A 21,373-nucleotide genomic window follows, 5' to 3' on the forward strand; every position below is an offset into this window, starting at 1 on the left:
TTCTTGGATAATAGTAGATCAAAGTTATAGATGCTTTATTATGCATAACAATGCACAACTGACATTTTGACTTCCTCCACAGGCAAAACCCCTGGATGTCTCTGCAACAAACTGACCTGCCATCTATCATCGAACCTAAGGGGTGTGAGTGTGCAGGTAGAGTTTGCCTGGGTGAACCCTAAGATCCACAATGTTCTCACCTTTGCCCCTGGATGTTCTTTAAAACAACAACTTAAGTTTCTGTCATCTTGAAGCGAATGGAGGACACTTTATAAATGAGAAAATGCATCAAATGGGTGCTGGTGAACACCACTACAATTCACCTCAGCCGTCCGATTGAGGAGAGAGAATGACCTTGTGCTTGTGCCTTCACCACTGAGGAGGTTTTCTTCAATCCACAGTCCTTGTTCTGGTCTTCTCTTTCTTGCTGTGGAGAACCATGGGGTGTGGCGGAAGCAGGACGGATGCCCTGGAGCCCCGTTACCTAGAGAGCTGGACCAAGGAGACTGAATCCACATGGCTGACCAACACGGACACTGACATACCACTCTCCTCCATCCAAAGTATCGCCTATGAGACCTCATCCGAGGGGGGCTTCGCCTCTGAGAAAACAGTCACTCCTGGTATGAGAAGCGAGGCAGCTACTTGGCCAGTGTTCTGGCCGTTGTAGGATTCAGTTTAAGAGTGTATACTCACATCCAAAAGGTTTTGACAGGTGCAACAATAACAACGAAAAGAAAGAAAACACATGCACTTTACACTTTTCATCTCTCCGAGTAGACACCTGTCCCTGGAGACCGGCATGGCTTTTGTTACAGCACAGTATATTATATAGTATTCAGGGCTTGATGATTAGTTGGTTCAGAATATTCAAAAAGATTGCAATGCATGTGGTTCTCCAGGTCCAGAATCGAGAAATATAATGTTATTTTATTTATTACTAATAATTAACTAATATAGACTACTGTACGCTGGTGTTTATTCTCACCCAATGGTAGGTCACATTAAGCATGGGTTAAAACCATCAAAAAGGATACAAGAATTGTAAGAAAAATTATACAGTTGACAGTCAAGCAAAATCAATTTGCTAGGCGGATGAGTGCTTGGAGTTTGCATCAGAATCCAGCAATCGCATGTTGCCACGAGGCCTCTGGTTGCCATGGGAATGGCTACAGTCTTTAGTCACCACTATGTGGCAGCCATTGGTCCACATGGAGCAACAACAAAAAAGAAAACAGTAACCTTTTGAAACGATAAAACAGGACACAAGTATGGATAAATAATAAAACATCAAACACTTTTTATTTTCAAATTGATACTGAATCATTTAATTTCACAAATGTAATTTGTTCATGATTTTAACATTGATAATAACTAACTACTTATTAAACATTAAACATGCGCTTCAATGGTTGCCAGTCAGTTAAAGGAAGAATTACTCATGCACACAATGCTTGTGAGCTTGATGGGTTCATCCTTACAGACTAGACAGTCCTTGAGTATTTGTTGAGTAAATATGTATGTATGTATGTTGATGCATTAGTGCCTTTGTCATCTCTTTGCATAGTCACGATCTGGTAAGTGAGACTAATACCTTTGAGGGATTATTAAAGGGGCACACCTCCATTTTTTTTCAGTGACAGATTTCTTCGATGACGGCCTGCCAGCTCCTGCTCAAGCTTACCTAAAGGTTTGCTCTGCCATGTCTGAAGTGGGCCTGAATGACACTATGTCCAGTGACACCCCTGCAATATTGGCCTCCCACCACCGGGAGGCGGTGCAACCCTCATCTTGTACCACAGTACAGCGAAGAAGTGTCTTACATACAGAGGAGACAGTGAGTAACCAGATTATTAATTAAGGATGCATTTTCTGCTGTAATCCCCCTTGTACAGTCGGGTGCAAAACAAATGTGGGCACCCCTAGTCAAAATGCCTTTTACAATTAATATCTAAGTGAAAAGAAGCAAACCTAACCTCTAAATGGTACAAAGTTAAACATGACACATTACATTACATTTTAAAGCAAGATAAACAATTTATTTTTACTGTGTTTCAATTCTTGTTTTTGGAATTTTTCCCCATTCTTCCTGGCAGAACACCTCTAGCTCAGAAATATTCTTCAGCCTTATTGCATGCATGGCATGTTTGAGATCTCCACAGATTTTCAATAATATTCAAGTCTGGGGACTGTGATGGCCATTACGAAACCTTCATCCATCTTTCCTGGAGGTACTTCATGGTATGCTTCGGGTCATTGTCTTGCTGGAATACCCAACCTGTCTTCAACTTCAATTTCTAGATCCATTCTTCCTTCCACCTGCACAATATTCCTTCCACCTGTGCCCCCAGCTGCTACACAACCCCAAAGCATAATGGATCCACCTCAATGCTAAACAGTTGGCAAGGTGTTCTTTTATTTTTTTTATTTTATCCCTTTTTCACCCAATTTGGTATCCAATTGAACCCAACCTAGCATCCAATTGAACCCAACCTAGCATCCAATTATCCCCTGCCTATTGCGTAGGATCCGCCGCACGACCCCGTGGCCGGCAGCCCCAGAGGAGATCGCCAGGCAGACTAGCTGACTGGCTCCTCGAGCCCAGCACCGTTATTCCCGGGGGCGCTGTTGCGCGACGGATCCTTGTCCGGAAATAGTCCTATACCGCCCTCTGGAGCGGCCGCTCAATATGCCGCTCCCTGTGTGCCTTGGCCATATCCGGATCTGGCGAGACCGGGATTCGATCCCAGTCCCCGGTGGGCAGCTTGCACTAGTGGCTAGTGCTTAGACCGCTACGCCACCGCGGGGCCGTGTTCTTCACTACAAATGCTTCACCCTTTTTTCTCAAACATACCTTCTTTGGTTGTGGCCAAAAAGTTCAATTTTGGTTTTGTCAGTCCAAAGCACATTGTTCCAATAGGCTTCGGGTTCCTCAAGGTTTTCTTTTGCATACTTCAGATGCTTAATTCATTTGATCCCTGTGAGTAAAGAACATTTTTATATCTTTGCACTCGATCAAATTCAGGACCCTCCTTTCATGACTTTTCCTAGATATGTACGTTCTACCACCCAGTATCCTTACATTTTCAAAATCACATCAGGATAAGCTAATATAAAGCTATTTTGCCATTGTTCTGTGTAGGAAGCAGGCTAATTTACAAGCGGCCAACTAGTAGTCATTGTGTGTAAATAGCAGCTTGAGCATTGTAAAGAGGCGGCTCTTTGAGTAGGTAAAAAAGGCACGGCTGTTCTAGTGTTAAGGTACGCTGTATTGTTGTCCTGTGAACAACTAGACTGGTGTCTGCTACTCTTTTTTGCAGCTCTTTTGCAGTGATGTGTGGGTTCTTCTGAGCATTTCTCACCAGATCTCGTGCCATTCTATCTGAAATGTTTCTTGGTCTTCCAGATCTTGCCTTGACTTTAATTGTTCCATTTATTTTCCATTTTCTGATGATGTGTCTGACAGTGGAAATGTAGTTTGAAACATTGCAAGAGTTTTTTGTAGCCTTCTCCTTGATGGTGGAAGTGAACTATCTTAATTCTGACATCCTTGGACAACTGTTTAGAGGAATCCATGGTTTTTGTGATATCCTGGTTAGACTACCTGTTGTACCACCCCACGCCAGTAGGGGACCACCAGATGTATTGGGCTTGAGTTACCTGTTGAATAGCTGGGGTCCCAGATTAAGCTAGCCAGTGACCAGAGGACCACGTTGTTACTTACCGTTCTACAATAAATGGTTAACTTGAATCCTGGATGGCATTCCCATTATTCATAAGTTAGGTTACCACATATTGGCGACGAGGATACTGGAGGGACATAAGGACACGAAGTCAAGGGCCCGAGTGGAGAAAGATGCTGGACGGGAGTTCAAGTGCAAGGTGGCGGTAGGACTGAATCGGACAGTTGCTAAGCTAGCGGCATAACGAGCTACGGTGGACCAAGAAAAATTCGACTGAGGATTTAAGGTAACGGGAACATGAGTGTGTTGCTAGGCACCCTGTCAGCCTACGAGGCTAAGGCCCAGACATGGGAGGAATACTGCGAGATACTGGAGCAGTTTTTTGAGGCAAATGACATAGATGATGGGGATAAACAGAGAGCGATTCTCATCAGTGTAGTGGGGCCAGCCACGTACAAACTCATGAGGAACCTACTGAGTCCAGAGAAGCCTAGCTCGAAAACGTACCAGGAACTGGCGACGTTAATGAAAAATCACTACAGTCCGAAACCCAGTGAAATTGTCCAGAGGTATAAATTTGACTCCCGCTCTCGCCAGCCTAATGAGACCGTCAGTGCATTCGTAGCCGAGCTAAGAGAGTTGGCCCAGGATTGTAACTACGGTGCTACCCTAGAACAGATGCTGAGGGACAGGTTGGTGTGCGGGATAAATGAAGATCGGATTCAACGACGTTTGCTAGCTGAAACGGACTTAACATTTGAGAAAGCGTACAAACTTGCTGTAGCTGCAGAAACCGCTAGCAGAAACGTTCACGACCTACAGGCTAAAGCCGCTTGTAACCAGGTGAGGACCGAGGGCGCACTGGGGAGGAAGGACGAGAGACGTTACGAAGATGTTAACCGGAGACAGAGAGAATGTTACCGATGTCACGGGACAAAGCACAGTGCCGGTGAGTGCAAGTTTAAAGATGCCAAGTGTCACGGTTGTGGGAAATTAGGCCATATAGTTAAAGCTTGCCGTAATAGAGGCAGAGATGACGCACGCGCCAGTGTAAACAACAACGCACCCAGAGCAGAGCACAGGGGCGCACGTCCACACCGCTCCCACAATGTGCGCGAGAGAGCAGAGGACGGGGAGGAGAGTTCTGATTCAGAGGAGGCATTCACGTTAACCTGCTTGAAAACGGAAACAACGATTCAGAAAGTGAAACCTTTTGTTGTAAATATTGGAGTAAACAAGAAGACAGTAAATTTTTAAATTGATACAGGATGCAGTGTGAGCATTATGAATGAGAGCAAGTTCAATGAGACGTGGGGAGAAAAACAACGCCCACAAATAAGACAAAACAAACTCAAACTGAAGTCATACACTGGTGAAAAAATCTGTGTAGTAGGTGTGGCAGAAGTGGAGGTGAGACATGCACAGCAGGTGAAGTCATTGCCTCTAGTAGTGGTGAAAGGTGCGGGACCTAGCTTATTAGGAAGAGGGTGGCTGGAAGCCATAAAGCTGAAGTGGGATGAAATAAAGAATGTGAGTACAGAGGCACAAACACTACAGGAAGTACTCATTAAAAATGAGGAAGTTTTCAAAAATGAGCTAGGCATGTTAAAAGGCATGAAAGCAACAATTCGGGTGTCTGCCGAAGCCTGTCCAAAATTCTATCGCCCTCGCTCTGTTCCATATGCCATGAGGTCCAAGGTGGAAGAAGAGCTGGACAGACTGTTGAAGGAGGGCATAATATCACCAGTTAAGTATGCTGAGTGGGCAGCACCCATAGTCCCTGTGTTGAAGCCAGATGGTGCGATCCGGATTTGTGGGGACTACAAACTCACAGTAAACAACGCATCCTCTCTAGAACAGTACCCGATCCCCCGTGTCGAGGAGCTCTTCAATGCCCTGGCGGGAGGAAAACAGTTCTCCAAGCTTGACTTAAGCCACGCCTACCAACAAATTGAGATGGAGGAGGAATCAAAGAAGTACCTAACAGTGAACACACAGAGAGGCCTGTTCACCTACAATAGGCTACCATTTGGAGTATCATCAGCACCAGCAATATTCCAAAGAATGATGGAGAGCCTACTGCAGGGCCTGCCCCAAGTAGCAGTGTACTTGGATGACATCTTACTCACCGGGAGAGATGAAGCAGAGCACCTGAGCACGCTGGACAACGTACTCCGACGGCTTAAAGAAGCTGGTCTGCGACTACACAGACGGAAGTGTGCATTCCTGCAGGATGAAGTCGAGTACTTAGGACACAAGGTCGATGCTGAAGGCTTACATCCGGTGGAGAGCAAGGTGAGAGCCATAGAGGAAGCCCCACCCCCAAAAACAGTGACCGAGCTGAAAGCATATTTGGGCTTGTTAAATTATTATAATAAATTCATGTCTAACCTGGCCACACACCTAGCCCCGTTACATCATCTGCTGAGAAAAGGTGTGTCATGGGCCTGGAACAGAGAACAGGAAGAAGCTTTCCAGAAATCGAAACAGTTACTCCAATCAGCCAAAGTGTTAGTGCACTACACAACTGACAAAGAGTTGGTGCTGGCGTGTGACGCCTCACCCTACGGAGTTGGGGCCGTGCTCTCACATGTGATGGAAGACGGAAGTGAGAGACCAGTAGGGTTCATGTCACGCACGCTGACACCTGCAGAGAAAGGTTATTCACAACTCGACAAAGAAGGGCTAGCAATAATGTTCGGGATTAAGCGGTTCCATAAGTACCTCTATGGAAGGACGTTCACAATCAGCACTGACCACAAGCCATTGATATCATTGTTTCATGAGAAGAAACCAGTGCCACAGATGGGGTCGCCCCGAGTGCAAAGGTGGGCAGTCCTGCTGAGATCATACGAGTACAAAATAGTGTACAAGCCCGGTAAAGATCACGCGAACGCAGACGTGTTGAGCAGGTTGCCCCTGCCCCAGGCCGAAGAAGAGGAGGATGCAGACAAAGTGCTCATGATAGAGGTCATGGATGACCCACCGATCACAACAGCTCAGGTGAAGCAGTGGACGGCCAAGGACGAAACACTCTCCCAGGTGCATGAGTGGTGCCTGAAAGGATGGCCAAGAGAGGTGGACCCCTCAGTCAGCCCATACAGTCAGAGGAGGCTGGAATTGAGTGTGAAGGATGGATGTGTGCTTTGGGGGGCGAGAGTGGTCATTCCGAAGAGAGGAAGGACGGCCATATTAAAGCAGCTACACCACACACACCCGGGAATATCCAGGATGAAGGGCCACGGCCACGGCTCATATGTATGGTGGCCAGGAATGGACATGGAGATTGAACAGGAAGTGCGGTCCTGTCAGTCATGTCAAGAAAACAGGAAGTCTCCAGCCTGTGCACCACTACACCCATGGGAGTGGCCTGAGACGCCGTGGAGCAGACTCCACATCGACTATGCAGGTCCCTTCCTAGGAAAGATGTTCCTGGTCATCGTAGACTCGCACTCAAAATGGATAGATGTGTATCCAACCAACACAGCGACCAGTCAAACAACCATCGAAAAGCTCAGACAGTGCTTCAGCACACACGGCTTGCCACAGATGCTGGTATCAGATAACGGAGCATGCTTCAAAAGTGCTAAGTTCGAGGCGTTCATAAAGCAGAATGGCATACAGCATGTGACATCCGCCCCATTCCACCCTGCATCGAATGGCCTGGCAGAAAGAGCAGTACAGACATTCAAAGAAGGGATAAAGAAGGTGCAGGGAAACACCTTGGAGACAAGAATAGCCAGATTTCTGTTTAACTACCGAATCACACCACAAACAACAACTGGCTTGGCACCAGCTGAAATGCTCATGTCCAGAAGATTACGTTCCACACTGGATCTGCTCCGGCCAGATGTGAAGACAAAAATCCGGCAGAATCAGCTGAAACAGAAGAAACAACATGACGCACACAGCAACTGGAGGAGCTTTTCTCCTGGGGATGAGGTGTATGTCCGGAACTACAGCCACGGACCAAGGTGGATACCAGCCATCATTGAGGAAAGCACAGGACCCGTATCGCATACAGTACAGACAGGTAGTGGACATTCAACAAGGAGACATGTCGACCAAATCAGGAAGCTCTACACAACAACGACCAGCGACACGACTACATCTGAGCAGACTACAGAGCCTATCAACCTACCAGGTCCAGGACATACATCAGAGGCCTTGCCGGAGGATCCTGTCCTTACCACTCCAGTCAGTGAGAGAGTAACAGCCCCTACAGGTGTTCCTGAACAGCCTCCTGCTGACACTACGCTGGACGGGATAGCAGAGCCTCCATTGGCACTACGTCGCTCCATGAGGACAAAACAGACTCCTGCTCATCTGAAAGACTTTGTATAATAATAATAGTGAGCTCCCTCAAGAAAGAGCAAGAATGCGCTCTGGGAGCTTGCTGGGAAGGTGACAGTCTACCCACCTTCCTAGTTTTCAAGTGAAGAATAATTATATTGTTTATGGTTTATGTTGTGTCTCAGGTCCCGTGGTAGGTTCAGCTTAAGGGGGGAGGGATGTGATATCCTGGTTAGACTACCTGTTGTACCACCCCACGCCAGTAGGGGACCACCAGATGTATTGGGCTTGAGTTACCTGTTGAATAGCTGGGGTCCCAGATTAAGCTAGCCAGTGACCAGAGGACCACGTTGTTACTTACCGTTCTACAATAAATGGTTAACTTGAATCCTGGATGGCATTCCCATTATTCATAAGTTAGGTTACCACAGTTTTTAACACCAGACACAACAGCCACCGCAGTCGAATATTTTAGAAGGCATGGAGTTACTTCAGAATATATAGTACAACCCTGGAATTATATTCAACTGACTCAATGAAGCCCTAACGAATCACCTTGGTCTGGGCCTTAGTAATCATCTTCTCAAAAGGTAACAAAGAATAATCCAAAAGAGTTCCCAAACTTTTGCACAGCGGCCTTTTCCTTTTTTATCATTTTAAAAACTCAGAAAAATTAAAATAAAAAGAAACCTTGCATTAAAATTTGCAGAAAGGTGTCATGTTTAACTTTGTAGCATTTAGTGTTCAGGTTTGCTTTCAATCACTTGGAGATTAATTATAACAGACATTTAAACCAGGGGTGCACCTTTTGCACCCCACTGTAATTGTTGCTTTAACTTTAACTAAATGCCTTCATGAACCCGAAAGAAGCAAATTATATTTATGTTGATAGCGGAATCCATTGAGATTTACGAAACAACATTGACAACTCTAGAGATATATCAGTAATTTAATCAGCAAAGTCTGTGTTATGCCAAGCTCCCTTAATCTATTACAATAGGGAGTGTACGTTAAATATTTCTGTATCAACACCCTCCACAGACAAAACGGCAGGACAAACGGATGTCCACCAAGCAGGTGACCATCACTGTGACACAGAGCATCCGGCAGGTGGATAAGAGCGGCAAGATCAAGGAGATGTCCCACACCACCTTCGAGGTCATAAAGCCTATTGAGGCCATCAAGGAAGTGACAGCAGGGAATACCGAAGTGCACTGAGGAGTGGCAGGAGCCAAAGACAATGATATTGAATGCTGTTTGATACGGTGATGACACCTAATTAGAGAGATGAAGCTTCAGCTTTGTTTAAAGAGTTTGGTTTTATAAAATGGACCAATATGTTTGAAAAAGAACAAGAACAAGAAGCGTGCTGTAGCAGATACTTACATCTTTGGCTATGCTAGCTAGCTTGTCAGTGTTGTCACAAATATTTTCAAAATATTTAGGGCAGTTTTGTGATGCATCTGTTATCTATAGGTAAGTCATGGACGTTGTTGTTTTGTCTTGACCTCTTTTTCTGTGAACTTAACTCTTTAAACTCGTAAACTAGCATTTAAGGAACATAAATCTTTTTTTATATGATGACTAGTGGATTGGATAGCAAATGTATATATTTTTCGGATAGTGATTCATAGAGCGTCGGCATGCTCAGGTTTACATGAAGAGAGCTTGATTCAAAATCAGACACAATCATAATTGAGACTTCTCCATGTTCACATCATTTAAATCTCTTTATCTATCTGATGTATAGCACAAGAAGACTCAGAGTTGAGAATGTTACAATTACTTTTGGAAGGGAACACTGAAACTTGATGAATCTTAATCTATATACATTTTTCACATACACATTATTTGCAACAAACAATTGATACACAATGAAGCAGGTGGCAAATGAATCACGGTTATCTTGGGTTTCAGGAGAAACAACACATGAATGGCATGTCTAGAGCAAGGGGTAGAAATAGCATTGAGTACAACAAAGTGGTCTAGTTTGTGTTTTATATAAAATGTCAAATTGCCTGGGTCTTTTTAGCTTATCTTTTTAGCGTTTCTTTTGATATACATATGTTACAGACTTGTGTTTTGTATGTTTTGTATTACAGTGCAGGGCTGCCAAGTTTCACCAAAAGTTTGGAGTGAGATTTTTTGGCGGTGGAGCGACCCAAAACTGTACACGTTTTGGCAGCGGCGGCCCCTCTCTCCCACCCAATTATTTGTGCTAGTTTCCTGCAATTTTACATGTTGTTCATAATAAACTAGCACAAGAAATGAAAATAATTAACATTTTATAAAACAATAAAAACATTCAGACAATATATCATATTTATGAAATCTTAATAAACAAATACAGTAGCCTACAGACTCTAAAATAAAAATTGGCCCCATCAACAGGACTCAGCCCCTTGGTCAGCAGCAGAAAGACCCGTGATCATCATCTTATATACAGTGCATTGCTCATAGATGGCTATCATGTTATAGAGTACATACCAGGGTTTTTCCTGGGTCAGAATGAGGGCTTGGTGGGTGATTTTGTGCATTTTTTTTGAGGGACCCCCAATTGTTGTATTTGTATTGTAATTATTAATTATTAATGTACCTGGTTATGTTACAGTAGAGAAACAAAAAACTGTTACCAAAACTGAGTATTTACTAGCTGAGATTGGCAAAAGATTGGCGTGGTGCAACCGAAATTAGTAAACAACTAGTTTGAAACTAGCTAGTAACAACTAGGGGTTTAGTAATTTAGTAATGACTTACGCCATATTGGTGCAACCCAGTCCAGTAGGCTACCAGATACGATGTTGTAATGTATGCACATATTTTGCTACCACGGTTGCCAGACGGAATTGACAATGTCCAGCCCAACCAGTCTAAAAGCTGCCGAATCCACCCGTCCAGTACCAAAAGTAGCCCAATCTGGCAACACTGCTTGCTACGTTCTTGCAGCTCGCGGGAACACAGGTTCTTCCATCAGCGCTCGCCTGCCGCTTCGATTGCAGACTCAAGTTAACGCGCGTGCAGAAAGCTGCCACGGTTTCCCAACATGCATTGCACTTCCAGCTACGGCAAACAGCACAGACCAAAATACATAACAAAACTCATGTCCGGTAGCTTTCTTTCAAGGAATTTCAAAAATAAAAGTCCCTTAAAACAATTGTTATTTCTCGCCATGAGAAATAGAGATGCGGCGTGAGAGCGTGAGAACTGGTTGAAATGCGTGAGTCTCACGGTGATTGCGTGAGACTTGGCAGCTCACTATGTCCTGTGTCTGTTTTTGTTTTGCTTCTGTCTGTCTCCCCCTAGGTGAAGTGGTGTGCATGTGGTTCCTCCCCTATTCGTTATTGGTTCCTGTCCATCATCGTTGTCTCGTCAGCCCTCACCTGTGTTCCATCAGCAATCATCCCCGGTCATCCAATCACAGAAGATCATATCTCCTACTTAATGTGTGTTTGTCATGTGTAGTGAGAGAGAGAAGTTTGGTGTTTTGTTGAGAGATATTGATAGTGGTTTTGTTTGACTAATTGGATAAACTATTACTAGAAATCGTTGTTTTTGTTCATAGCTTTGGTTTAGTGTGTTGATGACCCCTGTTTTCTCTTTTCCTCGCCAAGGGAGAAGGGCTAGGTAAGATACCCTGGGGTATACACTACATCACGTAGATAACCACTGTCTAGAAACATTAGGTAAGAAGCGAGCGGGTGTTACGCCCCGTAATACTGTAGCAGGTAGTTAGGTTCCGGGTTAGTTAGTTTGTGATATAGGTAGGTCCATGGGCGTCAGCAGCTTTTTGAATGTGGGGGGGACACTTATTTTTCGGGGGGTCTGGGGGTCCCCCCCCCGAAATTTTTTAAATAGTAGATTCAATTTCCTGCATTCTGGTGCGTTTTACACCCAAAATAATCTCCCTCTTTCTTTGTTTTTCCTTGGAGCTGGCATGGTCTGCAATTACTGACTACTATTATGTTTTGGTTTAACTCACAGAGGCCTGACACTGACACGTGGCACTTTTTAGGTACTTTATTAAATATGAAGATTCAAAAAGAATCAAAGAGTGAATTAGAAAAGAATGAGGTAACTTTGAGTCAACAAATTGAATAAAAAGTTATGAGGAAACATAAAATATGTACCTAGGCTACTCAGAGCCTATTACAATCAAACTTAGCCCTCTTCAGTGCATTGCAGAACATACAACTATAACAAACAAACAAAATCAAAGAGTGAATTAGAGCTGTCTCCACTGCCCCTGCCTGCTGCCCCTGCCTCTGACTCACTCTCATTCTCAACCACCTATATCAGGAGAAATGGGGATGCATTGAGCACTTGTTCATATTGTTTTTCTCTAATAGAACATTTGACATAGAAATACAATCATCAATACAAAAAATACAATCACAAGCATTTTAGAAATAGAAAAATAAATGGAACAGGTGTTTTCTTCTTATTTTTTTTAACCCTAGCTCAAGCAATCAGATGCCAAATTGATTCTTTGGGTGGGTGCAATGGCCAAATTAAATTGTGCAAATGCTCAGGGCAATGAACACGGGCAGGAGATGCAATAATGACAGGACAGGTAAGCACTGTGAGGTGTTTGTCGCCATTCTGTGCTTTTGATGACATTTCGCCTGTGTCTGTTCTGCATTTAAACATGTCTAACCGCACTAGTAATGCCTAACAAAACTGCTAGTGCCATATAGCTGATCTAGCTCGTATTTGGTTGCTAGTAGGCTATGCTAATTCTATTGCTAATACAGAGAATGTCTCATAAGGTGCTAACATTCTTATCAGAAAAGCTGGCTGTGTTTGACCTTGGGAGAACGCAATGTTGCTGTTTGGCCACTCACGGGAAAACTTGGATGACTTTGACTTACTTTTCTCTTCTTAGAATTGTTTTTCCTTATATCCATCTTGGTGGATGATCTAAATATAGTCTTGCCTCAGTCTGAATGTTTTGAATCTGCGTGCGTGTCTGATTCTGCTGCTGCCGTGTTAAAAACAGAAGTAAAACGCGGAGTGGACTTCTGGATATGGGCAATCCCCTACTCATAAAGTGGAACGGATTTGATTGTGAAGCAATGAAAATAACGCTGACCAGTCATGCAACATATTTTTGATGGCAAATGTGGGGGGGTCCAAACGACCTTGTTTCAAAGGTGGGGGGGACACGTCCCCCCCCAAATATATGGTGGTGACGCCCATGGGTAGGTCAGAGGTGTAGGGAAGAATAGGGCTGTGCCTGTTTGTTATTTTGTGACACCGTTCGCATGGCCTTCTCCCTCCCTTCTCCTACCCTTTGTTAATTGTTTAATGTATATGAATGTTGTAAATATTTGTGCATGTGTAAATATACTTTTCACCCCCAGCAATAGATCCTTTTATTTAAAAGGTACCCTTTTTCGTTTGGTTATCAATAAGTGCTTGCACCACACCCATGGTCGGTTATTTTTACACCTACTAGCAGAGTGGTTATAGGCAGGAGGTTGCACTCTCCCTCCCTAGTGGCGAACATCTCAGGGAGAGCATAACAACATATATCAATATGGACAGTGTACATTTGTACTGACATTAAATCATGAGACATGACAGATCTTTTAATTTTCTTATCTTAAAATCACTTCATGGAAGCTGCATATATACTCTGAAGTTGTCATCACAGGAACATTTTGGATGGAAATGAGCTACCTAACAATGAAAAAAATGCATTGTTGAAAATGCCATTCTTTTTATATGAATTCCATTCAAGTAATAATTATCTCTTGACAAATCTCCTGGTGGATAGAAGTGCATTTGGATCGTGTGCGTGCGTGCATGCGTAAACCCTTGAGGATCAATTCAATCAGTAGAATTTAAGCTATAGTTTTTCTTTTTCCTTTTTTAAATGGTGAAATTAGCAAATATGGCATGCTTGAGTATGGCCTGTTGCCAGCCAGGTATTAAAAATATATACTGACAGAGTTATAAACATTACTATGACAGACGGAATTTGACCGTTGGTCAGTAACTTTTCAGTGAGCTTCTAGTCAGATTCAGTCTTAAATCGTTTCTGAGTCTGTACTGAGGTCAGCTCTGTGCTGGTAGAGTGTGGATCTGTCTCTGCTGGTCATACTCCATGCATCCGGTCCTGAATACTGGCTCTTCCTTCTCCATCCACTCCTGTGGAAGAAAATCTGGAAAGAAGAAGTGTATCTCTCTCTGCGCTGACTCCAACGAATCTGGGAAAGAGAATGTTGGGAGAAACCATTGTGAAAACACAATTCAATGCCAATCCATTTGGGGACATCTAACTTAATTTATATTGTATATTTTCCAATTAAGCTAACATACAGGTATGCATAACAATTCTTAACAAAGACCTGCATTTCGATTTAGTCAAACAGAATTACTTTCCACTGCATTCTTGTAAGAGAATAATAATAATACGCAGGAATTAAGAGCACAAGGGTTAACCTCCAATTTGGTACACATCTCTGTTATGGCACTGTGTCAAAGCACGCTAACTTTGAGATTGATTAGACTAACAATGACTGACATAGGCATATTTGCATGTCATCATTTATGGTACATATTAATTTGCATGTAGCAGTATTTTTAGAAGTATGAGCTTGTCCTTCGCAAACTTTGTACCAGTCCCTCCCTTTAATTTCTGCATTTACGTAACATTCAAGTGCTCCTCTCCACTTCTGTGTGAACTGAGGAGGTGGGTCTTGGTAAATTGGTAAATGTCTGTTCTTCTTTTTACTTCTTAGGTTTGTACCGAGAGTTGCCACCAGGGAAATGAAATGAAAGTTCCAGAAGGCTGTAAAACTCTGGAAACAATGTGTGCTGGTTTAATCTTTTGTTTTCAGTCTGAGGTTTTCCCAAATCATGGACATCTTGATGAGCTTTACCTGAGCCATGAGTGGTATTCCTGGTATCTGTGAGTCCAAACTGGGCCCTGATGGTGGTAGGGGAGGTATACCGGGCCCTGAACACTTTGGTTGGCCCCATAAGTTCCCTCCAGTGAGCTATAGCATCTTCTCTGGCTAGGATGTACGCCCGCATCGGACCACTGTGGGAAAATCACAATGGATGGTCTTAAAACAAAACATTTTAAACCAATAAAAAAATTAAATAAAGACACAAGTGCAAAGAATGCAGCTCTGAGTATGTCTCCTGGTTTGCTTATGAATGGGCTGCAATATAGAGACAGTTTAGGTGTTTGCAAATGAGCCAAAAGAAGGATAAGAATAGGTCTGGGAATAACAGTAGCTAACAAGATTCTTTTGATCTTAATACTACTGTAGTAAATCAAGAGAATGCAAGCCAGTCTCTCCACTTAACGAAATCCTGCTAAAAGTCACACAACAGCACGTCTTATTATACATAACAACCACACATGGAAAAGCTTCACTAAAAATAAATGTTGAACATAATTCGCCTCCAGTTATACTAAACATTAAAAGCTGCACGCTGACATCTCCGGTCAGCAAAAACCAGGCCTGAGGACAGAGCAGTTGCCATGACAACCGTGGCAGTACAGTTTTGGCTCCATGGATGACGTTGCTAAAACATCATTGCAATCCAGCGGGGGGCTCTACAGGGGGGCCTAGTGCAGAGCTCCATGAAGAAAGCAGAGCAGCTAGTAGACGTAATTCTTGTTAAAATAAAAGTCAAGACGGTAAACAGATTTTGTCTCTTCCGTTCACAGCCCTATACCATCAAGCCACAACTCCTTACCGTTTGAGCTCTATAAATTGAGCCGAATGTAGCAGCAGCTGGAAGTCCAACTGTCCAATAATAAACATTTTTAACATGTATTCAAAATGTTATATTTAGAGAAAGCGATTTTATTTTAAAGGTTTCACCAAACCGTAAGTTTCGCATCCCTGTGATTTGACAACACAGAGGTGGGTTGGCCTATTAGTTGCTCCAACAATGTTCAATCTTCAACGTCAAATGTTACTGAAATTGTATGTATTTACCTTATTGAGATGATTTGCACCAATGGTCTACAAATGGCTTATAAACCGTTATGCATGCATATAAAGTGGTGAATAGTTGCAACTTTAGAATAGGGACTGCACAAAACTCTATTTCAGCAGTTTACAAATCAGTCCTAAAGAATTAGTAACACTTCAAAAGTAAAGGTGCCAGTAATGACGTCACCATTTATGTATCACAGTCTACAAATATATATAACAATATAAACCTTGATAAACTTTGTAAAGGGTGAATTGTATATTTTCTTATTATAATACTTAATTAATCATAATTTGTACATGTTAATTAATATAGTTACTAATAATTTACTATGCATTTAATAGTGTTTATAAGTGTTGGAGTAAGAATGTGTTAACAGTGAGTTCATTATTAATGGATGATCTACAAATGGCTTATCAATTAATCTGTTTTATAGTGCTACCAACAAGTAAATGTTTCATCTTAAGAGCTGTTTTCCTCCTTTTTACAAACCTAAGGAAGAGCAATTAATGATGTGGGGATCAAATACAATGGTTAGTATAATGGCAGTGGGAGCCAACAGTCAAGGTTAGGCTTAATGGCTGGGCTGAAGCTTACCTTGACATGAACTCCACCAGCCTTTGGTAGAAGAATCTTCCTGAGAGGCAAAAGAAAAGCACATAAAAACCTACTCTCAAAATTCCCTCAAGGGGAAAATCATAATAATGTAATAAATATCAGCAATGTGTAGTGATAAAGGAACAGAGAGAGAACACCAAAAATAGAGAAAGATAACATTTAGAAAGACACAAGATATGCAAATCACAAGAGACAATTCTGGCTATAGATAAACTTCAGATAGAACACCTAATCACAAGCTTATATGTGAATTTGTATGCCATTTCCGGGCACTTGAAACCTGGAAACCTGACTGACGGAGATGCTGCAGAAAATAGCCATATCAGTATTCAAGGTAGGTGTCGTGCTCAGGAAAGATGCTCAATTACTACAGGAGGGGTGAATCATTCCGACTCTGACTAGTGTCTGAACTCAAATTGTGCCTTCGAAGCTGGCAAGAGGAGAGTGTTTTTTGCTATTTTTCAGTTGTGACAGCAGCTGACACTCAATTAAACCTGGGAGTCTGTAACACCATGACCAATCACACTGAATCATTCGTTTTTTCAGCCCACAAGAAAACTAGAATTGTGTTATTTTGAGTAGTATCTTTACTTTACACTAAATGTAGCTAATTGGTCACATTAGGGTCCAGATTGTCTTAATTGTATGGGTTAGGGCAGGGGTGCCCAACCTTTTTTGAACCAAGATCTACTTTTCAAGTAGCCAGTCTGCCAAGATCTACCAGTCTAGTTTCAACATCGCAAACATACACGCACGTATTACAAACGGGGCCCACCCGCTGTGCCGACGGACCACGATGCCGACGGACCACGATGCCGACAGTTTATTAGCGGATTTCTGCGAGAGCTGACTGACGGACCACGATGCCGACAGCTCTCAATGACGACGGTTAGGGTCCTGCAGTTACGGTACATGTGGGAATACGGTACATGTGGGAAAACTAGGGTTAGGGTTAGGTGCTAGGGTGCTAGGGTTAGGGGTAGGTTATATCGTTTGTTAAAGAGAAGGCTGAGAGACAAGCGGAGAGCATTCACATGCAGGGAGGGCTGTCGGCACAACGGTCCGTCGGCATATTGATGCGGCACCATTACAAACACACACACACACACAGTTCCCAGCCTGCATAGTAAACTCATAATACACTTTCTCTCTCTCTGACACACAGCCACACAGGAGAAGACCATCACAAACTCTCCCTCTTTGCTACTCTCGCTCACACACACACAGACACACAAAATAGTGAAATAGCTATCGTAGATTTTCAGACAGACGCACTTCCAATATGACATTGTGAAAAAAAAGATGAAAGATTCCTCCCATTCTGGATGGAAGTTGTACGTTATTGGTTTCTTACTTGGTCCAGCTTCCCCACTCATTTGTATACCCTTTCTTTAGTATTACATAGTAAATAATAGAAATTGGAAGACTAACTAGGTAATTAGCTCACCAGTATTTTGTAGTTGGCGCGGTTGATCGCGCATGCGTGGTGAACCTGTGCTCGAAAAGATGAGATCTCAGACTGGCTTACCTGTACGTCAATCAAGTGGCAAATGCCATAGTGAGGATGGATAATATTATTATATATTTTCTCCTTTTTTTTTTTTTCAATGCCATGCGATCGACCGGTCGATCACGATCGACGTATAACCTAACCCTAACCCTGTATGGAAATGAACATTAAAGGGATGTAATACTCCCCATACTCACAGAGAGAGCTACTGTATATCCTCCAAAATCTTAGATAGTCCTTCTGATAATCCCTTTCCTTAGTTAGACTTATTTGAGTTAACCATTATCTAACCATCTTAATACACACAACAACAAAACAATACAAGGCAGAAGCATGACTTGCCTGCATGCTCAGCATAGAATTGTTCAGAGTCCTGTCTTCGCCACACCAGATCTCTTGACCTGACAATAGCAAACTTGTTCTCCAGTATTCTTTGGTGAAGGGCCTGAAAGGTAAAGGCAGACGTTATCCCTGCTTCAGATACTGAGAGGTGAAGGCAAATGTTACCCCGGCATCAGATCCTGAATAGAGACAGAGGATGTACTACTCCAAGAAGGTCTTCTAGGTTGGTCTTCTAGGCTAGGCTTCTAGGTTAGTCTATAATAGGCTAGTCTTCTAGGTTAGTCTATAATAGGCTAGTCTTCTAGGTTAGTCTATAATAGGCTAGTCTTCTATGCTAGTTTATCAAAATAACCTGTTTATATATCTGATCTGATGTTTGTTTTCCACTTCTGTTCGCTAGCTACATTACATTATTTAGATAGTCTAGCAGCAAGTCCTCAAAAAAGGCTTTAGTTTTCGAGATACCCCTACCCGAGGTAGAACAAATGACAACAATGATTTTTCTTATCTTTAGGGTCTCCCATTAATTAAATTTATTGTTGTCAAATGTTATTTTGGGGGGAAATATGTTTTTTTGGTTGTTCTTTAGAACTACCCCAATCCCAGAAAAAGAGCCAAATTAGACCAGGCCGAATATGGGGAAGGTGACAAAAAAGCCCATAACAAAAAAGGATCACTCTTTTCCTCTTCAGATTTGCTGAGGTATGAACCAGTTGGCTGTCCTACATCACCAAATAGTCAGACAACTATTTATATATTACACACAATCTTTCATCCCTGGACTCAATGCATGGTGAGGCCAGGCCTCCTGTGCCCGCCCATTTTCAGTGATTTGGCCAATCACATATTGCCATGAAAAAAATTGCATTACATTGACTTCTATGAGAAACCACTTTCCGACAGGAGGCCTGGCCTCCTTCAATAGAAACGGATAGGGATTCTGGCCTGTAGGTGCTTTACAATTGCAATATTGGGTTTTAGCCATGGAAAAAATCTGATTTATGAACAAAACGGAAATAATATTAATATAATATAATATGTTAAATAAAATAAATATAATTATTGCTTTTTTAAATCTCTCTCTCTTCTCTCAAATTATTGGGGAGGCCAGGCCTCCTCCACCTCTATGGAGGAGCCTCCACTGCTATGTAATCATATTTCTGAATAAAGACATAGAAATACATTCATGTTTTGATTCTGTGCCACAGATTTCATGAACAGCGATTAAATTAATATTACATGTAGGCCTATCCTATCCTGAATATTACTTGAATAATTTCGGTGGTTTGTCCAATAAATTTAGCCTATCAAATGCAATGCATTTCCAGTCACGGATTTCATATAGGCAAAGCAAACAGGTATAAATCAAAGGGCTCACCTCCAGCATCAAAGGATGCGCGACTGCATCTGGTTTGATGACCGCGAGGGTGAGCTGCAGTGCTTTCGCACAGCGATGTGTGGTTAACATGCCTGGTGAAAAGAGGGTGTCCGTGCAAAGGTGAAATACTGTAGACTAATATAGACATACTTCATTCACAGCACAATTAATGTCGTTCAAGCTAGACCCTACCCTACATGACGAGAAATGTAAACATTGATTGTATCGTTTAGAACATTTAAGCTGACTGGTTCATTGGAGATTAATTATCATTAGGCCTACTTAATTTAGTTCTTAATTCTTAATTTGCATAGCTGTGAACCTCTATGTATTATCGAGTAATCGAATTTCGTTGCATACGTAGGTCATTTAGGAAACTTGAAGAAAAAGGCTACTGATTCTCATTCGTGCGCCGCCATATTGGAAACAAAGCTGCAATGCATCGATCTATGTAATTGTCCTGGCACACACAATTATGAATTATATCTGAAATAGGATACTTTACTAGTGTTTGAGGATTGCCATTATTATTGAATGAAAATGTCAGTGTTTAAAGATTGAACTAATTATTGAATGACAGTGGGAATTTCTTACCTGGTCCGTCCGTAAATTGAGTCCTAAAGTCATAAAACCCTCAACTAAACGTTCCCCCTGTTATGTTTTACCTGGTGTGATCTTTACATGCTCCTCATCTGAATATGATATTGACCACAAATGCATGTGTGTCTTTTTGTCTCAGTTTGACAAAGAAAGAATTCGAAGGCACTCAAAATATGGAATAAATAAAATGTAGTCCATGACTACATTGAAGATCATCTGTGCGGCTCTCCTGAGCCGCATAGTTCATTTATCACTGTGCTTACTCCTTTTGTGTCGACAGATAAACATAGCTATGATGACAGCTTGTTCCTCTTATCTTTGTCCCACAAACAGTTATAGCCACTGGATTCTAGAGTCCAGCACACTCTGGCTCACAACCACACCAGTCAAGTTTTACATCAGTGATTGTTTATGTTGTCACACTGGAGAATGATTGGATATCATATTGTAATCATCATGCTTTTTGCACTTAAAGCTCACAATTATTTATTTAATTTTTTACTTTGGAAAATGGAATGATAACATCGACTACTAAGTCAGATATGACAGATTTGTGTCCCCGGAAATGGAATCCTGTCAATGTGAGAGCTCGGGCATGAGAGTTCCAAACACCTGGCACATTCTGCCAGGGAAGCCACACCCTTGAAAGAGGGGTGACATTCAGGGGGGTGGGGTGGGGTAAAGACAGGGTTGGGGGTCTGTCCTACATAGGTTTGTTCCACCTGCCATGCCCATGTGACCTGGGGTGACACCACAGCTGTCACCTCCTCTGGGGGGGAGAAGAGGGGGGAACCTTTGAAGTAGGTGTAAGGGGTGACACACAGGAGGGAAGAGGAGAGTGGGAAAAGAGGGGTTGGTGGCCCAATGAATGTACAGTAAACAGGTCAACTCATTCAGGGAGGGTTTTATGATATACCATGTAAAGCCGTCACACTGGCAGTTTGAAGATTATGATATACCATGTAAAGCCTTCACACTGGCAGTTTGAAGTGG

General features: G+C 42.5%; 2 protein-coding genes across 2 annotated transcripts; one reads left to right on the forward strand and one right to left on the reverse strand.

Moving 5' to 3' along the window:
- Positions 1 to 439: 439 nt before the first annotated feature.
- On the forward strand, positions 440 to 9,194 carry baalcb (BAALC binder of MAP3K1 and KLF4 b; the record flags this gene model as incomplete). The annotated part of the gene is made up of 3 exons (XM_080527370.1): positions 440 to 623; positions 1,638 to 1,837; positions 9,018 to 9,194. The coding sequence occupies 3 exons, from the start codon at positions 440 to 442 to the stop codon at positions 9,192 to 9,194; spliced, it is 561 nt and encodes a 186-aa protein (XP_080383496.1).
- Positions 9,195 to 13,600: 4,406 nt separating this feature from the next.
- On the reverse strand, positions 13,601 to 20,152 carry nme6 (NME/NM23 nucleoside diphosphate kinase 6). Its single transcript, XM_080526592.1, has 5 exons — positions 19,781 to 20,152; positions 18,403 to 18,505; positions 16,530 to 16,569; positions 14,861 to 15,021; positions 13,601 to 14,185 (listed from the first exon to the last, which is right to left on the reverse strand). The coding sequence occupies exons 1-5, from the start codon at positions 19,868 to 19,870 to the stop codon at positions 14,034 to 14,036; spliced, it is 546 nt and encodes a 181-aa protein (XP_080382718.1). The 5' UTR covers positions 19,871 to 20,152; the 3' UTR covers positions 13,601 to 14,033.
- Between the last annotated feature and the right edge of the window lie 1,221 nt (positions 20,153 to 21,373).

This window comes from Nansenia antarctica (genome assembly GCF_963989245.1).
Source record: "Nansenia antarctica genome assembly, chromosome: 3".
In the NCBI taxonomy this organism is placed as follows: Eukaryota; Metazoa; Chordata; class Actinopteri; order Argentiniformes; family Microstomatidae; genus Nansenia; species Nansenia antarctica.